Here is a 21,514-nt window from a genome sequence, read left to right as displayed (position 1 = left end):
CCTGGCTTTAAATTAAGCCATTTGTGCCCATATGGATAGACAGAGGCATGGTGGATGGAGCAGAGATAGGGATCCCCACCACATCTCTTGGCCTTGGGGTGGTTAAGCCAGTGTTAGGAGCTCTTCGGATTTCCCAAGAGTTAACTTTTCCAGAGGTGAATTTAAGCCTTGGTATTTGTTCAAGCATCACCCTCCATCTGCGCATTCGAGAGCCTGCCACCCACTGCTGTGTCTGGCAGCTCTCCATGGGGCAGCCCTTACTGAGATGCCAAGAGGGTTTGCAAACTCATCCCTGTTCCATCTCCAAATGCTGTTTTCCTGATAGAACCCCTAGAGAGATACCCCAGATAGAGCCCGCCCAGACCCCTTTCCTTAGTTGCAAATTTTCAAATGCACTTTGGCATTTACAGTGAATCCTCAGAAACTGGAATCTCGGAAATCACTCCAAGTCAAAGGGATGCTTGTTGAAGAAGGCAGCCTGGGCGATGCACTCCAGGCAGCGCCAGGACATCTCAGGGCTCAGCTTCTTCACAGCCACCAAGAAATTACCCCAAAAACATCAAATGCGGAAATCCCCGCCCTTCCCCTCTGCGAAGTTCCCCCGTCTCTCCCCGCACCCAGAGAACCCACCCAGAGCTGCAGCAGCAACGTGGGGGACGCTGGCGGATTCCCCGCTACCCTCCACGTCGCCGGAGAAACTCCCAATGCCCTCCCTGCCGTCGGAGCCCCCGATGCTCTCTCCGATGCCCTCCCCGCCGCTGGCCCGCCCCGGGGGTGTCCTCGGCAGTGAGTCCCGCCCAGGGAGCGGCGGAGCCGGGGCGGCCCCCAGGGCTGCCTCCGCCCCCGGCCCGCCTCCGGCCCCGCCGCTCCATCCCGGGACGGGCCGGCCGCGCTGACAGTCGGGCTGAGCGGCCGCCGCGAGAGCATCAGCCGGGCAGCGCCCGCCGCTCCTGCCCGCGCCCACCTGCGGCGGCGGCTGCCCTGGGCGCGGGGCGGCGGGGGCGCTGCCGCCGCCGGCTCCGCGCAGTCCCACCCCGCCTGCCCTCCAGGATGAGCCCGGAGTATTCTCTGCGCTCCTTGCTGCTCATCATCCTCGCCACCTTCTCGGCCAACGCCAGCAACTGGCTGTGAGTAGCCGCGGGGCGAGAGCGGGAATACGGACACGCCGCAACTTGTTGGTAGCGCCGGGGGCGCGGAGCAGGTGCCGCGGGATTGGGCAGCAGCGAGCGCGACCCCCTGCAGCGATGCTGCTCGGTCCCCGGCGGGGCACAGGGCGCCCGTCGCCATCGCGTCGGTCCCCTGTCCCCGCTGACCCTTGCCGCCGTGGCGGCGGGGTTGCAGCCCTCATCCGCAGGCAGGTGGGCGGCAGGGCATGCCGACTCTCCCCAGCCGCTCAGTGGCGGTGTGTTACCGGGGCTGATGGGAATGGGGCTGGTTATCCAGCCCCTGTGCCATTTTTTGACCTTAAGTTATGAATCCGGATCACACCGGCATCACGGGTGGAGGTCGCGGCATCGGGTCGGAGTGGGGCCTGGGTTTTGGCGAGATGCCACGCGAGGGCCAGCGGTCCAGGGGAGGATTTGGCAGAGCTGGGGTGGCGAAACGTGCTGGGCCCGGGGATCTGCAGCGAGCAGGGCTGCCCACGCCTCGGCCCCCCATTCCCGGTAGGAGGACGGGTGTCGGGGGGCTGTTGCACGCCGCAGAGGAGCCCGATGACATCGGGAACCCGCTGAACAAACACTGAAATAATGTGTAAGGTAAACAGGGGCGGAAATCGTTCTGGAAAATTCCTACGTGTTTGCCAAGGCGGTGGGACTACTTTCTGAAGAGGACATCCCCCCCCTTTCCCCCTTCCCGGGTCAGAGGGGATGGAGCATGACAGCACTTTCCCACCTAACTTTGAACGAAGGTATCGTTTCTTCCTAATAAATCTGCTTTGGTGGGAGATGGTGCTTCCTCTGCTGCCCGTGTTGCCGGCTCACGGGAACTAATTAGTTCCCGTGCACGCACCCAGCAGACCCGTTCTCTGGCTAGGAGTGTGGGCTGCCTCCATCTCACCTTCACGGACTTCTCTCGGCAGAGGCAAGCACACCACACAGGATAAGGAGTTCCCGGGGTTGTCAGCATGAAAGATCCTGAGTGTCGTGTATCCCGACACAGGTGCTCAGGTGCTCACATCCCCTGCACAAGGAGTCCTCTCTGTATCCAGATACAGCTCCTGCCTTTGCATTTTGACTCGCTGGAAGCTGTGGCATGTGGGTGGTTTTTGGGGGATGCTCCCCAATGCCTGGGGAAAGTGCCAGGTCAGCAGCACTCTCTGAGTGTCCTGCCTGTGGGAAAAGGTGGCTGCCTGGCATGCGCTAGTACTTAGTCCTTCTCCCCTCCTTCTTTGCCAGATGGAGCGACTTGCATGCCACACGTCTCTAGCAACTGGTGGGTGGATCATAGCAGCTATCAAGGTGGTCTTTTAAGCTGTCATGCTTCTGGTGAAGGTATATTGGGAACTGTGGGAGTGTTTTTTCCTGCAGGAAGAAAGTCCTGCTGAGGAAGCTCTGTAAGATGATGGTAGATCTCTGGAGAGGAGCAGCTTCGGCTGCCCTGGGATGGGCATGGCGGAAAGTGGGGATTTTCATGAGTGAGGTCAGCAAGCTGCCCCGCACGGATGTACAGAGGTGGGACTCCCCTCGGTCCCCGGCGCCACATGCAGCTGGAATAGGATTTGGGAGGCGAGGCGGAGTGGTGATTCGCTGCACTAGTCAGGGAGGGCTGTGTGCAGCCGTCCGTGCTGGCAGAGCAAGGGTGGGCGCGGGGGGCTCGGCAGCAAAGAGCGGAGGGCTCATTCCTGCCAACAGGGGAGGAAAAGCAGATACATTTCAGTGCGTTTCAAAGGAAGGGGGTCAGCTTTTTTTGATGTTGCAAATGTATCATGATAAAAGGATCATCCCCCGCTCAGTGCTTTTTATTCTTTGCCTTTAGGATTAAGACAATTCCCATTGTTTATCTTCTCACATCAGAAACAAAGACTGCCGGAGGCAATAAACAGAGTTAGAAGGATCCCAGGAATTATCAGATATTCGAGGAATGAGTGTGCCTCGTATGTCTTCATGTGTGTGGGCTCGGCATGCTCGGTGTTAACCCAGGGCGGTGCCAGCTTGTGCCCAGGATGGATCCAGCCTCACCAGGCACATAGTTCTGCACAGAGGTGTGTGCACGGAATGGCAGCGTGTGGTGAAGTTTGCTTTTCCAGAAACCTGCTGGATTAGAGATTAAGTTCTCTCCCCCTAAAGCTCTAAAGCTTCTTTCGACCTGTACAGACTCGCATTCCCCCAGTGCTTTGGAGATACGCTGCTTGCAATGCTTGAGCTAAGGGCTTCTTTAAGCCTGGCTCTGTGGGGAAAGTGCTCATTTTGGCCATGCAATGAGCTGCCCCATCCAGTATAAAAAGGAGATGATGTAGGGATCTCTCAAACAGATCACTCTGCTACAGTGGCCGTTGAGCTGGAAGGGATTTCCCAAATCTTTTCATTAAACAAACCAACCTACTTTCTCCCTGGTTAGCAAGCAAACCTCAAGTATTTTTTCTGTGTTTTGAGTTTGAGGAGTTGCTGCTTGCCTTGTTGCCTATCCAGAAAGCCTCTGTTTTCCAAATCTGAAGAGATGCTCTGTTCCTACTTCTTGTGAAAGCCTCAGGCTTGCTCTTCCTTCTGCCTTTGGAGGCTATGATTTGCCTCCTGCCTCTTCAGGCAGAGGTTTGTAAATTAAATAAAGGGCTGTAGATATAGCCTTTTACATCTTGTTGGCTGTGCACAGAAAGGTCCCTCTGGCTTCTGCTTTATCTCTGAAGGAGTCCAGGGCTGTGCTTTTTACAGGGGAAGCAGATGAGTTACTTTTGAAAGCAACTTGCACTTCATAGACTCTTGAACCCACATGTGCAGTGATGTGGTTGAATTTGGAAGCAAGGCCTCTTCTGCTCCAAACTCATCCTGATGCTGAGGGTGTTTCATAGAGGCTTCTAGCCAAACAAGCATCATTCCACAGCTGGCACAGGAGTGCCAGGCTTTGGTTTCAGTCCAGTTGTTTAGTTAGTTAGTTATTCATTTATTTACCTATTTTGGAGAGAAGGAAGTCCACGTGAAAAAATGAACTAGAAAATGTGCAAAGTGGGTTATGGATGTAAGCATCCACTAAATGCATGAGGCACTGGGGCCCACAGCCTTGCTCTCTAGCTGTTCAGAGGGTTTGAATGATGAGAGAACAGAAACAGAAAACATCAGATACAACAGGGTAGAGTCCTTTAGGGTTGAAACCCCTGGTTATCAAACTATCTGGGAATCATTACAGCCTCTCTCCATTTTCTTGCAGCTAAAACTGGCTCTGGAGGAAGCTCTCCATATGGACATGCTTGGTCTGAGATGTGGTCATGCTGTTTTAGAGTAGGGTGTACTACCAGCAGCTCTGTCTACCCATTCTTTACAGGGATTTAAAATTTCCATCTGGGCTTGGAACTTGGCTTAAAGGGCCAGGAGCACAGATGGGCTTTTAAAACCTTAAAAAAAAAAAAATATATGAGTGCTATGGGAAAGCTTGAAGGTCACAACAAGCCTGGCTAAGCAGCTGCTCTCTAACCACTTTCAAGGGCTGGTGAGGAAGGGATAAAAGGAGTTTGGATTTCCCAGGCCTCCTTTCATCTGAAATTCACAAGGTGCTTTCAAACAGGGGGCCCAATTCTCTGTGCCCATCTCTGCCAGCTTAGGAGTGGGGATTTGCAAAAGCAGTCGGAACGCTCATTTTGTTTGGGTCATTATGCAGTGCAGAGGATTTGAGAGGAAGCATGCCTGGGTCCTGCATTTGCATCCTTCTGGTTTTAAACCAGGCTTTATTTTTTTCATGTGAGTCTCCACAGCTTTGATAGTGGGGAGAGATCACTTCACCTGGAGCCTGGCATAGTTTAGTTTTGTACAACATTCTTTACATTGTCATTGCAATGCTCCGTCTTCCACCTGGTGAGGAACCAGTCTAGCATTTTCCCTTCAGATACCATGCTGCCATGGCACAGATTTGGCAGATGCTGCTAGCTCTAACACAGAGCTGCTCTTGCCAAGGTCCACTCCCTTCTCCATGCTCCTGGTTTTTGCTGTGAGGACAGTGTCAGGAAGGTTCCCTGGTCACATCTGATCTGGTCCCAGCAGCCGGGGTGGTGGGTTGCACCATTTGGGTTTGATGAGGAATTTCCTTACTTCGAGGGGTGCTGTGGTTGGATGAATGGCTTTCCAATTCTGGGATGCTCAGGGCTCCTTTGCATTGCTCTGGGGATCCTGTCAGATCCACAAGGTTGGTGCATGAACCTATGGAATCTGTTCCCAAAGCTGTGAGGTGAGAAATTGAAACTGCTGGAAATATATTTTAATTTTTATTTATCTGTAGGTCTTGCCACTTCTGACAATATCAGCTAATTTTAGCTCAGTGATGAAAATGGACTGGTTGTGGGTTGCACCCTGCAGGTTGCACCCAGTGGTCCTAGCACTGGACTTCCACACAAGTTTGGCTTGTCTCTGAGCAATGGTCCTGTCTGGCAGACACCCTTCAGGGCTGCATTTGCCAGGGTGTAGGAGGGGCCCTATGCTCTCTAACTCCTCAGTGGTGATGGGCATTTATTTCCTTTCCTAAGAAAGCCTCAAGTAAAATTACACCCCTGTCTTTCATAGCAGAACCTAACTCTAGGGAGGATGGACTGGAGGGAGATAAAACCACTCTGCATGCCAGGCTGTGAAGAACTGGATAAGCTCCAAATATGAGCAACAGCAAGAGGCAGGTTTCTCTTTTGCAATGGCTTGATGTGACTCCATGAATCAAAACTGGACTTCTGCACTGAAGCAAAAAAGTGTTTATGTTACTCTGCTGAGAGCTACTGTCTGCTTGATTAATTCATCGTTGTAGATGTAGAGAAAAGCATTACAGCCACTTTCTTAAAATGATGAAATTACTGAGCAATCCTGGAGGTTAACAGTTTCTAGGAGATTCTTCTGTATTTCCTTACAAGTGCAATGACACTGGCTCTTACAATAACTGGTGATTTTTTCTTAAAGCTTGAAAACTTGCAGTCATCCAAGGCTGCTTGAATGGTAGACCCTGCTCTGCATATTCAGTGCAGGTAACCTTTGCCTTGCCTACCAGGGGTGTCTGTTCCCGACACCTGTGGGTGACCCCTGGCAGCATCCTTCAGGCTCTCCTGGAGATGCTGCTATGGGCTGTTGCACTTCACAACCAGGAAGCTGCCTTGCAGGATCTGGCTGGCTCAGCAGAACTGGAGCCAGTGTTGTGCTTTCATGAAATTACTCGGGGAAAAGTAATTGAGTTTCTTGGCCAATGGAGAGCGGCCTGGGGTCTGTTGAAAGTTGGGTGAGATCAAACTAATCCTGTAGAAGGCTTTTTTTGCCACATATTTGCAAATTCTGATCAAAACTTAAAACTCATCAGATTTTCTGCAATAAGGTCTAGCCTGAAGCACTGCAGGAGTTGGCCTGCACTTGTATCCCCTTGCAACAAGGCCTAGATGTTGTACCTGAATCCAGGAGTAGCTTCTATTGTCTTACAAAGGAAGTAAAGGAAATTTCCTACACATTTAAAGCAGATTTCCAAAACAGATGCTATTCAGGTTCTTCCCAGCTTCCATCCTGTTCTCCCCCATTAAAAAGTGGAGATTTTGCCCCTGCATGTTCAGAAAGCCAAAAGCAGGATTGGCTCAGGACCAGCAGCTGACCATCTCGCTGTCCCCAAAGACTTGTGATGGGGGAGGTAAGCCACCACCAGTGGCTGGGGCATGGGTGTTTGCTGGGTGCGCATGGTGTTAGATGCAGAGTCCAAAGGATGGGGGACAGGATTGGAAGTGTAGGCTCACACTTTAGCTGAGGGTTGGAGGTATAGGCATAGCACTGCCTCCTCCTGGATGACTGTCTCAGCAGCTGTTAACTGGAGATGAAGAGTAGGTGTGAAAAGCAGGTTTCACCCAAGAGATGGTGCCCTAGCTGTGACAGGATGGACTGAGGCAGACAGATGTATTTCTTCCAAGAAAGAGACCAGACAGATTCTCAGGTGATGACTTGTAAATCATAGTTTACACTTAGAAAGACAGGATGTCTAATCCCAGGAGGGTGATGCCTGGTTCCTGGGAAGGCCAAGTCTGCTACAGAGCCAGTAACTGGACAAGGGCAACTTTGCAGATCTCCCGCAAATCCTGACAGGAACATGCCCAAGCTGGCAGGCTTGAGGAACCATGGATGTGGTGGGCCCTACTAGCCTGGAGCTGTTGGAAGAGGGAGACTGGAACTAAGCCCAGTGTAAGACACCATGAGAAATTGTGAGAGCTGTATGGCCTGCATGGAGCATCATCTGGCCTGCCAGACTGAGACATCTTTCCATGGCTTCACTCATCCTGCTTGGTAGGAGAAAGCAACAAGGCAAAGATAAAACACTTCTCCACATCTGCAGGATGGCTCCTCGTGAGGAGCCATAACACTAGTCAGTACCTCTATCCTGCATGGATATATCTATGGAGACAGATGCATGCATGGGGTTTTTCCATGGATTTTTCACATTATAAACAAGCCTTTAGTTCTTCTCCAGAAGAAACTTGCCTGCATGAGCTGTCTCAACCCTTAGGACAATCCTAAGTGCTGACTGCTGACTGTCCCTGCACCCTCAGGAGGCACAGAGATGTGCGTACTGACCCCTCCACAAGTGGGGTGGGGGGGGGGGGTGTTTGCTGCCTCTCAGACAGGAGCAGAGCTGAATCATCTTCACAGTTTAAGGCTTGGACAAGCCTTTTGTGGCCTTGGCCACTCAACCTTGTGGGAAGGTTGAGTATTTGCTGAGCAGGGTGAAGCTTCTGAGCCTGATTTGAGAACATCTATTGAGTGGTTTATCAAGGTTGCCACTGGCTTGGGTCTGAAAGTTATCATCTTCAGGAAAATATTCCCAAAATGAGACAATACAAAGAGTTCACACTTGAAACTCATTTGTTTGAAAAAAAGAAACATCAGAGATCTCTGCTTTCCCCAAGGTATCTTCTCTGACCCACCTCAACTGAGTATTTGTGAATGACTGAAATTTCCACACCTTTCCATGGCAGGGAATCTTCTCCCCTCTCCTCCTGGCTCTACTGCCAGATGCTATGGCTCATTCAATGTCTCCTTGTCATTTCACCAATTATTCTTCGTCATGAAAGTATTATCATAATTTTTATTTAAGCAGGGCTTTTTGACATCCCCCACCTTTCCAAAGCTCCCTGGATTTGAGATTTACTTACTTGCCATCTTGCAGAGTGCATCAGCTGCAGCTGCTTAAATTATGGGGCTTCAATCCTGATCTCAATACTTCAGATGGGAAAAAAGGAAGGTCTTTCGGTCAGTTTTCTCCTAAATCAATGACTCTTAAGAGGGAGTCTGTTGTGCAGGTGACTTGCCTGGATTTAAAGGCAGGAGAAAAGAAATATACAAGGCCATGATGAAGCAAGAAGACAGAACTTAAAAAAATTGTGTGGACAGCAGCTCTCCTCTTGAAACATTCTTTGCCCAGTCTCAGAAAAGGAAGAAGATACGCCATTGTTTGGGTTTGTTTTCCACAAACAGGGCTGTTTTGAGGCTGCATGTGAGACTTAAATTATAATCGAGAACTCCACATAGCAATGGAGATGTGATGTCACGATGGACGATGTGCATTGAGGCTTTGTAGAGGGCAGGAGCTGTTTGTTGCATTCCTCCTGCTGTGCCTGTCTAGCTGTCTGTGTAGGTAGACAAAGGCTTTGGCTGCAGATTCTACCACTTCAGCCCAGGGAAACAAAGTTTGGAGCAAAGTTCTCGTTAATGACTGGACAAAGCGCTAGAGTCAGGTTTCCATGGGGACCATGGGATGCTGCAGATGTGTTTGGTTCCTGACAGCCTTGGTGCTCCACAGCCCTGAGAAACATCAGATGGAAGCACCTCTGAGTGCTGATGAGGGCAGAGTGTGTTTCCCAGTTCTTACCTAACTCTTCATCTGTCCCAGAGAGAGGAAGGGGATAAGAAATTCCTACCTGGTGCTCCTGAATGTAGTGTGATGAGATGCCATGTGAGAGCCTCAAAGCTGAGGTCCTTCAGCAAAGGTCCTTCCTTAAATCCTTGCCTCAACCTCTGGATCTTGAACCAGGGATCAGGATGGGAGCTTCCTCCCCCATTAAAAACCTTTGTCTTTTGGAAAGCAGTGATGGTTCTCCTGGATGAGTAACAAACTAGCAGCATGATGGGGCCACAGCATTTTTGGCACAATTGCCTCCATCTCCACAGAGGAGCTGGCATTGACCGAGGAGGGGTGATAGGACACAGGACCTGTCAAGGGGGAGAGAGGCCAGAGCACTGTTCTGGATAGTTTCATCTTATTTGTCTGCATTGCAAAACAAATTACCAGACCTGTTCTTGCAAAGCTGTACCTATCTTTGAAGCATCCTTGGCCTTTGTTTTATAATCCTATATAGCATTAAATGTGAGTTGGGAAGGCACCTTATCAGGTGCATCTCCTTGGAAAAGCTTGAAAGGCTTTTGTCACACTTTCCTTTAGGCATGCTTTGAATTTATTACTCCACATTGCCCAGAGAATCTCAAACAGGGAAATATATTAGAAAAGGAGATGATGCCCCATCCTGAGCAGAGCTGATTATAATGTGAGTGCTACATCTGTGTCACAGAACTCTTCCACCAATGTGTCTGCACTCAAAGGAGGCATCTGTAGGACCAGTCTCACAGTTTTGAAGGAGCTGCTTGCCTGGCATGATAAATGCCAGGCAGAGGGGGAAGCCAAATCAGCACAAGGGGTTGGTACTGGAGATAGATTCTGATTTTCTTGGCTTCCAGGCTCAAAGCTGATCAATAACCCACATTGTCTTGAGCTGAATCTTACCACTCTGCTATGTGTAATCTTCCCCATGCCCAAACTGGAACGATGGCAGGACCTGGGAGGAGACAGCTGTTACAGGCACTCTGTGTGTGCTCAGCATTCAACATCCTCAAAGCTCCCAGAGGTGGTTTGGTGCCTTCACCCCAGGTCAGCCAAGTGCAGCAAGATGGGAGAACAGCAATTGTTGCACTCAATGTCTAGGACTGCACCGCAGGGTTGGGGACACCTATTGCATGGTGTAGGGGCCAGCAGAAAGGTGACAGTCCTGAGTTTGGCCACAGTGGGTTTTTCAAGCCACCCATGTGCATCAGATCCTGTCTTCTGCAAAATGGGCTGTCCCCTTGGAGGAGCGGGAAGCCCTGGGTAAAGATGATTTGCTGGTATAAAGGCTCTAACAGCACTTGGCTCTGAAACCCCAGCAGCCTGTCTCTTCCCGCTGTCAGAGAAGCATTGCCTCTGTGATCACACACAGGGAAAAGTGAATACTTTAGACATCTCGCCATGCAGACTCCCCACAGACACCATGAGCCAAGACAGCTTTCTCCCTGGCTCCCACGCCTGCCCCCCCCCCCCCCCCCGCCCAGTTGTGAGGATGAAACCAAGCTGGTGAATAATTCTGCTGATCCACAGAAGAGAAAATCTTGTTCTCTCCTCCGGGGCAGACTGGCAGAGTTAATGTGAGGAAGAGGCTGTGGCAACTTGATTTTGTGGCTGAAGTCAGCAGATCTGGCTCCTGGGACACATGGGAACAGGCAGGGAGCACGAGCCACTTTTGCACAGTCACTTCTCGGAGACAAGCAGGACTTCAAAAGAAAAATCCTTTGCAGGATGTTGCAACTTGGGAGGAGGAGTTAAAAAAACACAAACAAAAAAACCCACAAGTTCTGTAGGGCTGGGAAATGCAGAGCCAATGAATGAAGTTTCCAAAAATTCAGTACTTGCAGCTCTTGGTGCAGAGAAGGTAGCAGTGTGAGACAATGCTGGCAATTCCCAAGGACGCTAAAGCTCATTGTGGTTAGTGGATGGGTGCAAGTGTGAGTTACACCTGTCCCATGCAGGGGACCCTCCATGTCCACAACACGTCAGGGCTCCACTATGGCAGTGTCGTCTGAAGTGGCTACCTGAAGCCACAGGAAGGAGGGAGTCTCATATACACACCTGCCAACACAGTCACTAATATTTGTAGAGGATATTGGATTATTACACAGCTTCATTGGAAAATCTGACTGGGTCTATCTTAAGCTCCTTCTGTGTTCCAGAGGTTGGGGCAGGAGGATGGAAATGGGCAAGCATGGACACCATGCTCACAACACAACAAGGGGCGGGAGGTTGAGTTACTGGGATGTGCAGCAGGGACCATCATGCCCACACAATGGACAAGGAAATGCTGAGAGCTTTTGAGGTGCTTGCTCTTGAAGGTGTTTGCTCCCTCACTCCCCTAATACTGACACCCAAGAGCAGCTCTGTGACTCTTACTGCTGAGGACGGCACCATGGAAAGCAGAACACATGGTACTCTTCACACATGGCCAGTCTTTTCCAGATCAGCAAAGACCTCATGGCCCTATTCACAAGCTGGGCTCTTGGAGGAGGTGCCCAGCCTGTGCAATTTTGCCCTGGCAGGCTCCTGATTCTGTTTCCTTGCTTCAAACCCTGCTTGAATCCCAAGTGACAAGAAACCTGGCAGCTCCCAGAGGCCATCCCTGCCTGCTGGGGTCTGGGGCAGCTAAAAGCAGCCTCCAGGAGGGAAGTGGTTTGGGGGGCAATGTTTGCCAGTTATGAGCACACAGCCATGCTGTGGGAGCACTGTGGCAGATGGAGCTGGCAGCCAAGTGCCTGTCCTGCTTGTTTTGGCTGACTTCAGAGACCTCTGGCTTTTCCTAGTAGCACTTGGATATGCCAATACTCAGGAGACCTGACCAGGCACATTCAGACAGCGCTGAAAATATCTTCCTTGCAGGCAACAGAGGCAAAGGGGAGCCAACAGATGGACTCCCCAAAAGACAGGAACTAGGCTGCAGAGGGACAGTTGTTTTGCTTGGGCTTGTTCTCTGTCAGCCAGAAATGCATCCTGCAGAGCCACTGCTGTGGTACCTTTAAAGGTGACCCCAGATGGGCAGCAGGTCTCAGCTACGGAGGGGATAAGAGGTTCAGTCTCCTTGCTTTCTGGAAGGCTGAACATGGGCCCCAGTTGAATATGGGCTCCCCTAGCCCTTGCCTCCTAACCTGTTGTGCTGGTGTCATGGCAGGTACCTGGCAAAGCTGTCTTCAGTGGGGAGCATCTCCGAGGAGGAGACTTGCGAGAAGCTGAAGGGCTTGATCCAGCGCCAGGTGCAGATGTGCAAGAGGAACCTGGAGGTGATGGACTCGGTACGACGTGGAGCCCAGCTGGCCATTGAGGAATGCCAGTACCAATTCCGCAACCGCCGCTGGAACTGCTCCACACTAGACACCCTGCCTGTCTTCGGCAAGGTGGTGACGCAAGGTGAGCTGGAAGGACGGGTCTGGGGTGATGCTGCTGGGGGAATGGCTATAAAAGCAGTCTTGTGGGCTGCAGGTGGGATTTTGCCTGCTTGCCCCTGAACCGGTGGCTGGAGAGGGTCAGGAATAGCCCATCCAGTGTAGGATCTTGGGGTGGATGGGTCCCTGTGCACTTCAGTGGGGCTCTATTCAGTATGTTGGGTACAGCATATTCAGACTCCTGCTGCTCCTCAGCTCTCCTGAACCTTTTCCACACCCACTGACAAGGATATGCCAAGTTTGAACAAAGGTCCGAAAGTCACCCTGGTCTCATCTCTTCCCCACCAAATCCAGGAGCTCCACTCCATAAAGCCATGGGTGCATTTACTCAGTCTCTTTCTATGCAGTGCTGAAGCAGTGGCTGCTGCCAGGCTGTCACATGGCCACTCTTGAGCAGAGCATCAATGGGGGCACTGTCAGGATGATGGCTCAGTGCAACCTGGCATGGGAAGAACATGTGGCAGCATCATCCCCTGCCACCAGCCTTCAGGGCTGGATATGGCCAGGGCAGCCGTCAGCCCCTCTGATCCCAGCTGCACCCTGACTTCCCAGAAGCACAGGACTGTAGTCAAACCAGAGAACTGGAGTGAGGATACAGAGGGGAAAGCCCCTCTGCAACCCCTTAAGATCACTGAAGCATCCCTTGCCTCCCCTCAGGTGCGATCTCTGAGGCACTACCTCACCTCCCATCCCAGGACCCCTAGACCAAAGCATCCCCTTGGCTCCTTATTTGACTTTCTTCTCCTCAATGCAGGGGTGAAGATCTCTTCTTGTGAAGGTTCAGGGACTGGAAATACCAGAAATACCAGAAACTAAAAGTCGTCTCTTTTTAGGCAGCCACAGCACAAACCGACCAACATGATCCTACTATTAACCTTGATTAACTTGGAGGCGGTTCAGTCCCACACTGGCTGGGTCCTCCCCAGCCACTGCCAGCTGGGCCACCAAAGTCTGGGATGCGACCACCAAAGTAGCTGCCCTCTCTCTGACCAGCAAGTTGAGTGATGCCTGCTCACAAGCCATTGCCCCTCTGTACCAAACATGGGACCACCCCAAATACCAGCCTTCCTTGCTCAAAAATGGAGGGTTTGTGCCCTCAACCAGCCTCGGAGGATAGTGGGAATTGTGTGTTGCTAAAGCTGATCCCTGCCCCTGCTACTCTGTGTTCATGCCCAGGGATGCGCCCAACTTCCCAAACAAGTTTTTCTCAACCATGTGGCACCACATAGGTAGACACAAAAGCTGGGACTGCAGTGCACCCTGGACACCAGTGGAGTTGTGTGAGGTGCTTTGGGAGCAGAACAGGGTTTTGCAGGGTAGTTTGGGAGGCACTGCAAGCTACACGACCTGTGAAAGAGGATGGCAAGGATCTGCAGCTGCAGGGAATGTTCCTGGATGTGGAAACCAGACAGCTATTTTGGATGCAGGACAGATTTCATGGCAGAGCTGCCCTGCAAGCACAAGGCAAGACAGTCTTCCATATAAGCTCTGGAGAGCTCTGCCCACATTGGCAGTGCAGCCTCTGTCTCTCCTATTGCCAGGTTTTATCATTCACCCATCATTCATGTTTTTAATGTTCTGGGGCAGTTCCTAGCTTCCCAGCTTCTTGCTTATTGCAAGAATGGGCCCTCACTTCTGCAAAACATCTCCCAGCACCCAGGGGTCTCTGATGAGTCAGGTCCAGGCTTGGCACTAAGCAAACAGCATCCCCCGGGGTGGGGACAATGAGGGTCCTCCATGTGCTGCCTCTATCTTAGGAGGAAGTGACAGAGCAAAGGGTTTAGCCTGATAGCTCTGTATAGCATGTTTTGCCAAGAGCTGTCTTTCAGACCAGTTTTTCAGGGGAGTTTATATGCTACACCAGAGTTAAGAGGGGAGAGGAGAAGAGACGCGTGTGGCAGTCTACCAACAGCCTTTGGCCACCAGGCTGCATTGCCTCCAGCATTCCCGCTTGTGTTGCCTCAGACTTTCTGCCACCTTTCCCACCATGGTTTGTGCCATTGCAGGGACACGAGAGGCAGCGTTCGTCTATGCCATCTCTTCAGCAGGGGTGGCCTTCGCCGTGACCCGCGCCTGCAGCAGTGGCGAGCTGGACAAGTGTGGATGTGACCGCACAGTGCAGGGGGGCAGCCCACAGGGTGAGTGTCTGAACAGGGAGCAGCTGCAGCGAAACGCAAAGTAGCCAAAATACCTACAATTCAAACTCACTCTCTGGAGCCATCCAGAAAAGAGGAAAAAGTTTAAAAAAAAAAATAAAACATTGGTTAGTCCATGTGACTGCCTCAAAAAGACACCTGGGTGCATCACCCACTGGACTGAAAATATCTTGTCCATGTGTTCCCCAGGGCCACACTCCCTAGCTTCCCCTGTTCTCATGTGGCGCAGACTAGTAGGCAGCAAGACAGAGAGAGGGCAGGCCAGCTGGATTTTAGGAAGAGCAGGGCTGGAGAGTGCAAGCACTACAGGGTGGCAGTACCTGTCTCATCTGTGCTCTCTGCCTCAGGCTTCCAGTGGTCGGGCTGCTCCGATAACATCGCCTATGGTGTGGCCTTCTCGCAGTCCTTCGTCGACATCCGTGAGAGGAGCAAAGGGGCCTCTTCCAACAGAGCATTAATGAACCTCCACAACAACGAGGCAGGGAGGAAGGTAATGGCAAGGAGAAAAAAACCTAGGCAGTTGGCACCGCTCTGCAGCATCCCAGCCAGGCTCTGCAGCCATGGCTTGAGCCATTTGGGCTTATTTTAATCCCATACCCACCCAGCAGCATTTTCTGCACAGCCCTCCAAGGCCCTATCCGTTGCACCTTCCCTGCTATGTCCATCCCACACTGATCATCCCATCTTGTTCCTTGTGTCTGTTCCTCCAGGCGATCCTGAACAACATGCGGGTGGAATGTAAGTGTCATGGTGTGTCAGGCTCATGCGAGTTCAAGACGTGCTGGAAAGCCATGCCCCCCTTCCGCAAAGTGGGCAACGTCCTGAAGGAGAAATTTGATGGTGCCACAGAGGTCGAACAGAGCGAGATTGGATCCACCAAAGTGCTGGTGCCCAAAAACTCCCAGTTCAAGCCACACACAGATGAGGACCTCGTCTACCTAGACTCCAGTCCTGACTTCTGTGACCACGACCTCAAGAATGGGGTCCTGGGCACCAGTGGCCGGCAGTGCAACAAGACCTCCAAGGCCATCGATGGCTGCGAGCTGATGTGTTGTGGTCGTGGCTTTCACACGGACGAAGTGGAGGTTGTGGAAAGGTGCAGCTGCAAATTCCACTGGTGCTGCTCCGTCAAGTGCAAACCCTGCCATCGGGTGGTGGAGATCCACACGTGCCGGTGATGCACGGGGGAGGGCACCCACCTGTATCCTCTTTAACTGACCCTGCTTCTCCCTTGCCCCACAGCCAGGACTGAGGAAGTGACCCAGATGCTGCAGGGAGAGCACAGCTCTTTATAGAGACAGAACCACAGAGAAAAACAGATTTAAAAGAAAAAATATTTAAAGTTTTAAAAAACTGATCATTGTTGGCTTTTTTAAATTTTATTTTGTCTGTTTTGCTGTATGTATTGCTGAAGCCAGAGCCCCTTGGTGTCCTGTGCCGGCACAAACATTTGCTCTCTGGCTGTCTGGGGACCTGTGTGATGCCAGCTCCCATCGGATGGGCTCCTGCTGCTTTTGGAGTGCTGCAGACAAGTGTTTAAGGCAAGGGTAGTACAGCATTTGAAGTCTTCTATTGTAGTTATTTTGGTTTGTTTAAAGGCACGTGCTGAGCATCCTGGAGAGCCACTGGCCTGGCTAAGCCTCAGGAAGGGAAGGAGCACAGCCAGCCTGTGCAGCGAGGTGCATTGCAAGGGACAGGCAGGTGGTGACAGGGTGGTACTGTCCTCCAAGAGTTCCACATGGAGCCCAGCCAGGGTGATCAGTTCATGAGGGCAATGTGAGGCACTCCTGCACCTCCTTGTTGTGGGATGCTCGAAGGCCTTCTGGGAATGGATGGATTTTGGAGCAGCTCCAGGGACTGCTCTGATTTACAGAAGCTCTTCAGTGGCTACCTAAGGCTATTTGAGAATATGATGGTCCCATCATGTTCCCTTTCCCCCATCTCTTCTCCAGTACCTGGTTCCACTGGAAACAGTGAAAGGCAGTGATACCTGCAATCCACTGACACTTCATGGAGCTGAGAGCTGATGGGAGAAAAAACAAGTTGATTTCTTCTCCTCTGTCCCATAATTGCCCCCACCTCACAGGCATCCCACAACAGGTCTCCTCTTTCTCGTCCATGTGCCTGTTCTCCTCACTCAGGAAGACACTGGGGGACAGACCCTATCCTGATTAATGCTGAGAAAAGCAAAAGTATAAAGTGGAGGAATTGGAGGTGGAGGAATGCTGGTGCTCTGTCACTATTGCTGTATCACCCTTAGGAAGCCACAAGAGAAGGACTCAGCCAGAGGAATGCTGCCATATGTGCCCTGGTCACAGAGATTTAGTGCAACAGGGCCCTAGCTGTCCTCCTCCCTGGGACACTGCCATGAGGATAAGGTGCTGTCCTGCCTGCTCTGGCTTCCCTCTGCCTAAGACTGGGTTAGTGCAGAGTTCTTGCAGTTGGGCTGCAGTACGAAATATTTGGGGAACTAATAAGCAGAGGGGCACTGTGAGGGAAGGTGGAAAATGAACCAGTTTCTCTCTCCCTCACTGGTCTATGAGTCAAGAAGTAAAAGGGAAGCAGAGAAAAACCTCAAAATGACACCTGAAGCCAACAGGTGAGGCTCAGCATTGCCAAGCCCTCCTGTGTAGGAGAGAGCTCCCTGCATGGTCCAGGAAAGCCCAGAGCTGTGGCCATCGCCCTCCCAGCTGAAGGAGGGGATCCCTTCAAAACCTGCAGATTTTTGCTCTTCCTTGAGAGGGAAAAGGTTGGGGGAATTCACAGGCATATGTGAAATCCCATCTGTGCCATAGCAGCGATGGGCTGGGGGAGAGCCTGTGGCCAGTGGAAGGTCTCCAGACACCATCTGCTGACAAATGACTTGAAGCAGTGCAGGGTGAGGGAGGTTTGCATTAGGGCAAACCCCAGCACACCCTAGCTGCCTCTCTCTTGCCTGCTCAGCACCAGTTCAAATACACCTCCAGCAAAATGTGCCAGATTGTCCCTCGCCACCCCCTAGCTGAGTCCTGAGGTGAAGCACCATGGGTTGATCCATTTCAGTGCAAACCAGAGATCTCCTCACCAGAGCAAGATTTGCCTCTCAGTTGGCCAAGGGTACAGCATTAAATCCCTTGGGGTGGGGGGGGGAGGGGATGTAAACTCTAAGCTTTGCCTCCGGTGGTTTCATCTCATCAGCCGCCCAAGGCTGCAAATCCTCAAATACCTTAGAGACAGTTCTTCCCTTTCCAGCTCATGCAGAGGAGGTCACAAATTTCAGGCCATTGGCCAAGTCTTCTGCACCTTGTCCATCTAGGATGAAGGCCAAAGCTGAACAAGACAATTCAAATCAGCACAGAGATAATCTCTGTACATGGGATTTTTTCAAGCTGCAATGAAAGCTAAGCCCTGCAAATGCCACCCAGGGTTAGTTTGGCTCTGCAGTGCTCTGGTTCTTCTCATAACTGTAAGTTTCAACACCACAGGGGGGTTTAGAAATGCATTTTCATATTTACTTTGTCTATTAAATAGTAAGTTTGTGCTGAACAAGCCAAGGGGTTTTCCTGTCCTGAAATCAGCTCCACTGGGCTGTGTAAAACCATGATGTGCTGCAGACACCTCATGGTTGCTGGTCTCCTCCCAAGAGTCCTTAGCTGGGAAGAGAGGTGGCCACATGGTGCCTCCTGACAATGCAAAGAGAACACTAAAGTTCTCTTTGTCCCTCCTCCAGTCTCTCCTCAGAAGATGCTGGTGTTTGGACCACAGACGGCATCCCTGCTTTCCTTCCCATCAGTGGAAGTACAGCTTGCTTCTGCCTTAACCACTTGACACACCACTGGCTTAACAGGCAACTTATTTTAGATCTCAGTAAGTCTTCCTCCTGTGGACAGGGCATCAATATCCATCTGCTTAGAACAGTGCTCCCCTGTCCTGCCCACAGCCAAGGAGCCACAGCTAACTTGTGTGCTGCTGGAAGCATCCTGCCAGTGGGCTCAAGGTGCATTTGAGCTGGGAGGGGGCAAAAACTGCCCATAAATGCCAAGTCAGGGACCTGCTGCCTTTTCCCTCCATCACTGTGATGCAGTTTGCTGGATTTGGAGTGGATGCAGTGCCTGATACACAGGTATGCTCCAACCTGCCCACAGAGTGCATTTTGCTTGTCCCTTGTCCTTCCCCCAAGCCAGAAGCATTGGCTGCCTCCTTTTCACACTGTTCCCTACAGTCTGGAGCTTCTTGCTTCAGCAGGGGTTGCTGCTGGGTCCAGCTGTACACCCTGCCTCGTCTCCTTTCTTTAGCTGTAGCTTTCCATTTACATGCTCTCAAAGCTCACCTTTTCATAGGCTCATGGTAAAACCAATGTTTCCTCTCCCTTTGGCCTCTGTGGTGACAGGGCTTGAGGGATATTTTGTTGAGTTTAACTTGTTGTAGAAAGAGCACGGTAGGATGGGAGAAAATGATGCCTGAGCCTCCCAAAACCTCTCATTTCCAACAGCTTCTTTCTTCCCCTGGTGGATCCCACTCCTCCAGCACTTCTTTTCCCCACTCCAGCTTCAGCCTCAGGTAAGGAATTGTCTCCAGTGAAAAAAAAAGATGCCTCACTCTTCTCCTGAAACAAGGTGTATGGAGACACTAGCTTCTCTGTGACCATAGACAGAGCAAGATATTTGTGTTCTCCTCTTCCAATGCGCTCCGCCTACTCCACCTGTCCCCTGCATTCCACACACATCATACCACATCACACTATGCCTCTCCCCACCACTGCATCCTGCCACTTGCTTGGCCCCATTCCAGCCCCACAGGCCCAGCACTAGGTCCTCATCCTCAGTCCCCCAACACCTTCTCCTTAGTAAGCTCATCGCTCCTCTGAGAACTCACAGGCTGACATCTCCTCCCAGTCTCTCCCCCTCATAAACCTTCCTGGATGTCCCACTGCCAACTCGAGATCATCATAGCAAAAATAGGACATCACTTCCAAGTCCTCTCCACCCTGCTCCGAAGGGTAAATTCATTATTTTTTTCCCATTCCCCAAACTCAAAACTTTACCACCATGATCTGCTTCTTCTGTTTTCTTTGCATTTTCTACTGGAAAATCCACCTAGGTGTCAGGTACCTTCAGCCTCAGGTATTTCAAACTCTGGGCTTCACATTTCCCAACTCTCCATCCCAGATCCAGTCCAAGCCCGGCACAGCCAAGCACATGTGCAGAGCTGGTATTTTTCTCCAGCTGTTTTGACCACATCACCCTCATGGTCTTTATTAGGCAAGGACACTTCCATCACTCGCAACTATCTCATTCTCCCTCCCTGGGCATGTTCAGCCTCACCCACTGCTCCTTGCAAAGCAATTAAATCACTGTGGGTGACATTAGTGATGCTGATGGAGCATAAGTTAGCACTCACATCCTTTCCCTCCCTCACACCATCAGTGAACATTACAGAAAATCCCTTTGTATATTCCTTCAGCAATGAGCACAGTAACTCTCCTGCATCTCCTTCTCTCCCTTTATCCACATGACTTTACCAGCTGGCTGTAGGGAAGCAAGGTGATGGAGACAGTAGGAAAGAAGTGTCTAGGACTACCAAAGAGATACTTCAAGGACAGAATGGTGTCTCACTGCATAGGCAGGTAAAGAAGAGGATCAGTTCTCCTTAGAGTCGCCACACCACACACATCATGCCACCTGTAATTGGGCATGACAGGCCTCACGTCAGTCTGGCACAGGAGAACCCACGCTGGGGTGACCATCACTTTCACTTGCTGAAGACGTCAGTGGTGCCTTGGCCATGCAGTGTGTCCTTCAGCAGCACTAGGCTGCAGCACAAGGCCGTGCTGAAGGACAGACACCCAGCAGAAGCATAGCCTTTGACAGCAGCATGATACCGTGACAACAGGAAGGCACCCAGCCAGCGCTCCTCAGAGAGGCCTCCTGACCCTGACTGCCAAAATCCTGCTTTAATCACAGGAAAATAAATTGTGCAACCTACCTTGGACTGAATTGTAACGCTCAGTGTGGGTGGAGGGGAGAAAGGGGCAGGAGCTGGGCTGAGGATCAGGCCCTGCATCACAGCATTTAGGCTGGACCACACTAACACCTGGAGCTCGAGCAGCATCTGCAACAGGGTCTGCCCTTCTCATCTCTCACATGCATGCCCAGGGTGTTTCGGCAGCCACCAAGCCACCAAGCTCCTTACCAGGGATCCAGAGATGCAGCTACATGCAAGTCCCATCCTTGTGCCTGTGTTCAGTCCTCAGGAGCTATGATCTCTCCTAGGCTGGCTTCCACTTCCAGACCTGGCAACACATTCCTTCTCCCATCCCAGATCTGACCATCAGTATTTTCTCAAGTGCATGTGCAAGGAGTGTTGCCTAGGTGAGCTCCATACCACTGTGGATCCCCAAACTGCTCTGTCAGTGCCTCAACACTAGATGTTTGGTTCAAAAGAGCTAAATGATCCACCATGATCCTCTCCTTCCAGCTCTCCATCACCACAAATGAAACCACAAATTGCAAGCCTTAATTAAGAGTCATTTGCTCAGCAGTGCAAAAATATAACCCACCCCAAACCCCTCAGTGGCTGTTGAGCCTACTTGTCCCTCTTGGCCCTGGTCTAGGACAGTTGTTGCATTATCACAGCTTTGCTCCCATAATTTACATGGGCAGATAGTGATGGGGCCATGGTAAACTATTTTAAGCTAAGAGGTGAGATTAGATTGGGTGTTAGGAAGAAATTCTTTACCCAGAGGGTTGTGAGGCTATTACAGCAAAGCTTACTAAGGAAGAGGTGGGAAAATGCAATAGCCTGTCTCTTCAGGTGTCTCAGCTTCCTGAGCTGGGAGTAGCCAAACGCAGTCCATGAGAAAGTCTCAACACCACCTCAAGCCCTTTCCAAAGGAAGACTATCAAGAAAGGTGGCAAAGCAGGCAACTAGCAG

The 21,514-nt window shown here is 51.3% G+C and overlaps 1 protein-coding gene across 1 annotated transcript; it reads left to right on the top strand.

Moving 5' to 3' along the window:
• The first annotated feature begins 793 nt into the window (after window positions 1–793).
• WNT4 (Wnt family member 4) lies at window positions 794–20,572 on the top strand. The gene is made up of 5 exons (XM_068171862.1): window positions 794–1,127; window positions 12,176–12,411; window positions 14,453–14,584; window positions 14,950–15,092; window positions 15,313–20,572. The coding sequence occupies exons 1-5, from the start codon at window positions 1,051–1,053 to the stop codon at window positions 15,778–15,780; spliced, it is 1,056 nt and encodes a 351-aa protein (XP_068027963.1). The 5' UTR covers window positions 794–1,050; the 3' UTR covers window positions 15,781–20,572.
• The last annotated feature ends 942 nt before the right edge of the window (window positions 20,573–21,514 follow it).

Source organism: Anomalospiza imberbis, chromosome 23 (genome assembly GCF_031753505.1).
Source record: "Anomalospiza imberbis isolate Cuckoo-Finch-1a 21T00152 chromosome 23, ASM3175350v1, whole genome shotgun sequence".
NCBI lineage: Eukaryota > Metazoa > Chordata > Aves > Passeriformes > Viduidae > Anomalospiza > Anomalospiza imberbis.
Note: the sequence above shows the minus strand (reverse complement) of the source record. Positions and strands in the feature narration are given on the sequence as shown.

Excerpts from the sequence above, each read along its gene's own strand:
- WNT4 (XM_068171862.1), top strand. The coding sequence starts at position 1,051 with ATGAGCCCGGAGTATTCTCTGCGCTCCTTGCTGCTCATCATCCTCGCC. Across the intron at positions 1,128-12,175 it reads GCCAACGCCAGCAACTGGCT|GTACCTGGCAAAGCTGTCTT; the intron begins GTGAGTAGCCGC and ends GTGTCATGGCAG. Across the intron at positions 14,585-14,949 it reads GCAGGGGGGCAGCCCACAGG|GCTTCCAGTGGTCGGGCTGC; the intron begins GTGAGTGTCTGA and ends TCTCTGCCTCAG.